This window comes from Oncorhynchus nerka, linkage group LG14 (assembly GCF_034236695.1).
Source record: "Oncorhynchus nerka isolate Pitt River linkage group LG14, Oner_Uvic_2.0, whole genome shotgun sequence".
In the NCBI taxonomy this organism is placed as follows: Eukaryota; Metazoa; Chordata; class Actinopteri; order Salmoniformes; family Salmonidae; genus Oncorhynchus; species Oncorhynchus nerka.
The window spans coordinates 98,991,188-98,997,438 of NC_088409.1; the positions used below are offsets into that span (position 1 = coordinate 98,991,188).

Here is a 6,251-nt window from a genome sequence, read left to right on the forward strand (position 1 = left end):
AACACACCCTCCACTAGACCGTAAAGCCCTCTATGGGTTCTAGAAAGCACACCCTCCACTCAGACCGTAAAGCCCTCTGGTGCGATTGATGGCAAAGATCAGAGGTGCGTGCCGTTAATCATAAAAGTAAAATTATTTCTGTAACGCGTTACTTTTGAAACGCATTACCCCCAACACTGGTCCTAATACATTATATTACAAATATTATTCTTGTCAATTGCATTAAGATCAGTGAGTTTAGTATTATGCACATCATCTGGGATTAACAAATGATACAATTCTATGATTTAGGATACTGAATCTCTGATAGAGTTCAGTACAGTTTGATAATGTATTGAGTTATTAAATCTCTGATAGAGTTCAGTACAGTTTGATAACGTATTGAGTTGCTGAATCTCTGATAGAGTTCAGCTCAGTTTGATAATGTATTGGGTTGCTGAATCTCTGATAGAGTTCAGTACAGTTTGATAATGTATTGAGTTGCTGAATCTCTGATTCAGTACAGTTTGATAATGTATTGGGTTGCTGAATCTCTGATTCAGTACAGTTTGATAATGTATTGGGTAACAGAATCTCTGATTCAGTTCAGTTTGATAATGTATTGAGTTACTGAATCTCTGATGGAATTCAGTTCAGTCTTTTAATGGCACACTATACAACATGCGTTCTCATGAGTTTGAGTTTATTTTTTATTTTTACAGGGACAGTGCACATTAATCAACGTTTCAGTAAAAGTGCCGGTTTTAGCCAGCCGGCTAATTTTCAACCGCAGTCCCTGGGCAGGTTATTAAAAACAATTACAATATAGACAATAGCAACATAGAACAAGCAAGACATAGCAACATAGGACAAGCAAGACGTAGCATACAGACAGAGCAACATAGAACAAGCAAGACATAGCATACAGAGCAACATAGAACAAAAAGCAGCAAGACAAAATTCATAAAAGCAACAAAGTGTTTCCACACCTCACAAGCTACAGACAACAGACAACATGGAAAGCGGCAACACACAGCTAGGGACCATGTTCACAAATCTGATTGACCTTTAGCCATGTCTTCAAGCATTTTGTGAAAGTGTGATATGTGGTGCAGTTATGTGTGTCTGATGGCAGTGTATTCCAGACATGGGAAGCTCTCACAGAGAATGCAGATTTACTAAAGGTGCTTTTCCTTAGGGGAACTATACAGTCACCTCTCATGGCAGACCTTGTGGATCTGCTGCCATATGTTTGGGTTTTCTGTTTAACAAAAATATTGAGTGGAGGGGGAGCCAGGCCATTAAGGATCTTGAATACAAGACATGCGTCGGTGTATTGCACAAGATTTTCCCAACTCAAGAGCTCATGCTTTCTAAGGATGTGACAATGATGATGGCTATTGGGCTTCCTATCAAGCACTTTGAGAGCCTGTTTGTAGACAGACTGAATAGGTTTTAATGTTGTACAGCAAGCTTGGGCCCAACTAGTCAAGCAGTATGTTAAGTGGGGGAGTATCATAGATTTGAAGTACAGTTTTGCTACCTCTGTAGTCAAACAATTTCGTATAAATCGGAAATTAGCTAGGTTGAATTTAGTTATTTGAATTACCTTTTTCACATGCTTTTTAAAAGAGAGTTGGAATCAAGTATGATGCCAAGGTACTTAAAATTGGATACCACCTGGAGCTTCTCCCCTGACACATAGACATCTGGCTCAGTAGCATCTGTTGCCCTCTTTGTGAAGAACATGCAAACAGTTTTTTTCACGTCTGAAATCATTACCTTAATACACCAATATTTAGTTTTGGCTTAATCTGATTTAGTGTCTTTTGTTCATTATTCAACATATATACCTAAATAATTATGACAGAAAGAAAGTATTCAGAAAAGGTTTTTGTTGCGGTAATGAAATAAATAACAAAATATTTGTTATAATTTTAATTGTAAATATATTTGTTTTCAATGTTATGTTTAACTCTTTCTTTTCATTAGGTGACCAATGTAAAAAAAATATATATAATTTTTGTTTTTATTACTTTTTTGGACTTTGTTCGTAGTTGTGATAACATGTTGGATCAATAAACAATAATTATGAAATAGATCAATACAGATCCCAATCCGATCCTAGAAAAAGTCGTTTTTTAAATAAAAAATAAAAAATTGTCTTAAAAAAAACAACAACATTGGTGTGAAGTGCCAGTTTCGTGAGAATCACCCAGGTAGCTATAATATCTCTGTGTCTCTGTCCTTCAGAGACATTATCAGGACCAGCCAGCCAGCCAACCAGCCAGCCAGCCAACCAGCCAGCCAGCCAGCCAGCCAGCCAGCCAGCCAGCCAACCAACCAGCCAGCCAGCCAACCAACCAGCCAGCCAGCCAGCCAGCCAGCCAGCCAGCCAACCAACCAGCCAGCCAGCCAGCCAGCCAACCAACCAACCAGCCAGCCAGCCAACCAACCAGCCAGCCAGCCAGCCAGCCAACCAACCAACCAGCCAACCAGCCAACCAGCCAGCCAGCCAGCCAGCCAGCCAACCAGCCAGCCAGCCAGCCAGCCAGCCAAACAACCAACCAGCCAGCCAGCCAGCCAGCCAGCCAGCCAACCAACCAGCCAGCCAGCCAGCCAGCCAGCCAGCCAGCCAGCCAGCCAGCCAGCCAACCAACCAGCCAGCCAGCCAGCCTCTGTGTTAATAATAATATATGGATGTGGACACAGAGAATGTGTTCGGCTGTGTCATGCCCTGGTCTTTAACAGGCTGACGGAGATGTCATGCCCTGGTCTTTAACAGGCTGACGGAGATGTCATGCCCTGGTCTTTAACAGGCTGACGGAGATGTCATGCCCTGGTCTTTAACAGGCTGCCCTGGTCTTTAACGGAGATGTCACGCCCTGGTCTTTAACAGGCTGAAGGAGATGTCACGCCCTGGTCTTTAACAGGCTGAAGGAGATGTCACGCCCTGGTCTTTAACAGGCTGACGGAGATGTCATGCCCTGGTCTTTAACAGGCTGACGGAGATGTCATGCCCTGGTCTTTAACAGGCTGACGGAGATGTCATGCCCTGGTCTTTAACAGGCTGACGGAGATGTCACGCCCTGGTCTTTAACAGGCTGAAGGAGATGTCACGCCCTGGTCTTTAACAGGCTGACGGAGATGTCACGCCCTGGTCTTTAACAGGCTGACGGAGATGTCACGCCCTGGTCTTTAACAGGCTGACGGAGATGTCATGCCCTGGTCTTTAACAGGCTGACGGAGATGTCATGCCCTGGTCTTTAACAGGCTGACGGAGATGTCATGCCCTGGTCTTTAACAGGCTGACGGAGATGTCATGCCCTGGTCTTTAACAGGCTGACGGAGATGTCATGCCCTGGTCTTTAACAGGCTGACGGAGATGTCATGCCCTGGTCTTTAACAGGCTGACGGAGATGTCATGCCCTGGTCTTTAACAGGCTGACGGAGATGTCATGCCCTGGTCTTTAACAGGCTGACGGAGATGTCATAGCCTGGTCTTTAACAGGCTGACGGAGATGACATGCCCTGGTCTTTAACAGGCTGACGGAGATGTCATGCCCTGGTCTTTAACAGGCTGACGGAGATGTCATGCCCTGGTCTTTAACAGGCTGACGGAGAAGGAGGAGAATACCAGGGATTATTAGAGTGAAACAGATGGATTATCCTGAGAGGTGTGGGGATCATCACGTGGATTATCCTGAGAGATGTGGGGATAATCCGAGACACACACACACACACACACACACACACACACACACACACACACACACACACACACACACACACACACAGCAGCGGCGCATCACCTACACATCACGGATACAATGTATCCACTACGACAGACGCAACAAGTAGTAGAACAATCTACCTGGGAGACCACCAGACCACCAGACCACCAGACCACCAGACCATCAGACCACCAGACCACCAGACCACCAGACCACCAGACCATCAGACCATCAGACCACCAGACCACCAGACCACCAGACCATCAGACCACCAGACCACCAGACCATCAGACCACCAGACCACCAGACCACCAGACCATCAGACCACCAGACCACCACCAGACCAGACCACCAGACCACAGACCACCAGACCATCAGACCATCAGACCACCAGACCATCAGACCATCAGACCACCATCAGACCACCAGACCACCAGACCATCAGACCATCAGACCACCAGACCACCAGACCATCAGACCATCAGACCACCAGACCAGACCATCAGACCATCAGACCACCAGACCACCAGACCAGACCATCAGACCATCAGACCACCAGACCACCAGACCATCAGACCATCAGACCATCAGACCACCAGACCACCAGACCATCAGACCATCAGACCACCAGACCACCAGACCATCAGACCACCAGACCACCAGACCACCAGACCACCAGACCACCAGACCATCAGACCACCAGACCATCAGACCACCAGACCATCAGACCACCAGACCATCAGACCACCAGACCACCAGACCACCAGACCATCAGACCATCAGACCACCAGACCACCAGACCAGACCAGACCATCAGACCACCAGACCACCAGACCACCAGACCATCAGACCACCAGACCATCAGACCATCAGACCACCAGACCAGACCACCAGACCATCAGACCACCAGACCACCAGACCACCAGACCATCAGACCAGACCATCAGACCATCCAGACCACCAGACCACCAGACCATCAGACCATCAGACCACCAGACCACCAGACCATCATCAGACCACCAGACCACCAGACCACCAGACCATCAGACCACAGACCACCAGACCATCAGACCATCAGACCACCAGACCACCAGACCATCAGACCATCAGACCACCAGACCACCAGACCATCAGACCACCAGACCACCAGACCACCAGACCATCAGACCACCAGACCATCAGACCACCAGACCATCAGACCATCAGACCACCAGACCACCAGACCACCAGACCATCAGACCACCAGACCACCAGACCACCAGACCATCAGACCATCAGACCACCAGACCACCAGACCATCAGACCACCAGACCATCAGACCACCAGACCACCAGACCACCAGACCATCAGACCACCAGATCACCAGACCACCAGACCATCAGACCACCAGACCACCAGACCATCAGACCACCAGACCATCAGACCACCAGACCACCAGACCACCAGACCACCAGACCATCAGACCACCAGACCACCAGACCACCAGTACAAACAGATAACGATTACTTTCATTCAGCGGTACTTCATGGAGAATTTAGTTTATATTGGTAGTTTATTTACAGATTAGTAATAAACAGTTATAACTAATAGGTTGAAATAATATAAACGTGAGTTGAATCTAATCACTTGACTTGGTTATTTTACAGCAGGTACAGTATGTATCTGTTCATGACATCTGTAGCGTCAACACTTCCTACTTCCTTTCACAGTGCATCATCCACGTAGCACCTACATTACAGACATTGGAAAGTACAAGGTCTATTTTGAGGTCTATTTGGGATACTGAATCTCCGATAGAGTTCAGTTCAGTTCACTGCCTCCCTCAATACATTATCAAAAAAAGCTGAATTAGACAAACTGTTATATTGTTATATATTATATTATATTGTTATAAATGTCATCCCTAAACATGTATCAAAGCATTTAAAATCAAATATTTTTTTATTTTTTTGCGTAGCACAGTAAAACAAGTTCATCCCTCTATTCCAAGCCAGACAGCCTACACCGTTAGAACCATTAGAAGACTGTCAGTCTTACCATATTTTCTGAGGAAGCCACGGTGTACTCCTCCTGTAGACATGTCTGCTGTTAAACACAAGAGACACATATGAACTGAGTGTCTGGGTGAGAGTGAGGGATAGAGAGAGAGAGAGAGAGAGAGAGAGAGGGATAGAGGGATATAGAGAGAGAGGGAGAGAGAGAGAGAGACAGAGAGAGAGAGAGAGCCAGAGAGAGACAGAGAGACAGAGAGAGAGACAGAGAGAGAGAGAGAGAGAGAGAGAGAGCCAGAGAGAGAGAGAGAGAGAGAGGGAGAGAGAGAGAGAGCCAGAGAGAGAGAGAGAGAGAGAGAGGGGGAGAGAGAGAGAGAGAGAGAGACAGAGAGAGAGAGAGAGACAGAGAGACAGAGAGAGAGAGACAGAGAGAGACAGAGAGAGAGAGAGGGGAAAAATTGAGAGAAAGGTAGAGGGAGAGAGAGAGAGAGAGAGAGAGAGAGAGAGAGAGAGAGAGAGAGAGAGAGAGAGAGAGAGGGGGAAAAAC

At 46.7% G+C, this 6,251-nt stretch overlaps 1 protein-coding gene across 1 annotated transcript in view; it reads right to left on the bottom strand.

The window, feature by feature from the left end:
* The window catches only part of LOC115127313 (uncharacterized), a 52,352-nt gene extending 46,474 nt beyond the window's left edge, over window positions 1–5,878 (bottom strand). Inside the window, exon 1 of the mRNA XM_065027240.1 lies at window positions 5,751–5,878. Coding sequence (XP_064883312.1) covers window positions 5,751–5,820 — 70 coding nt within the window. The 5' untranslated portion in view covers window positions 5,821–5,878. The remainder of the gene's footprint in view (window positions 1–5,750) is intronic.
* Window positions 5,879–6,251: the final 373 nt, after the last annotated feature.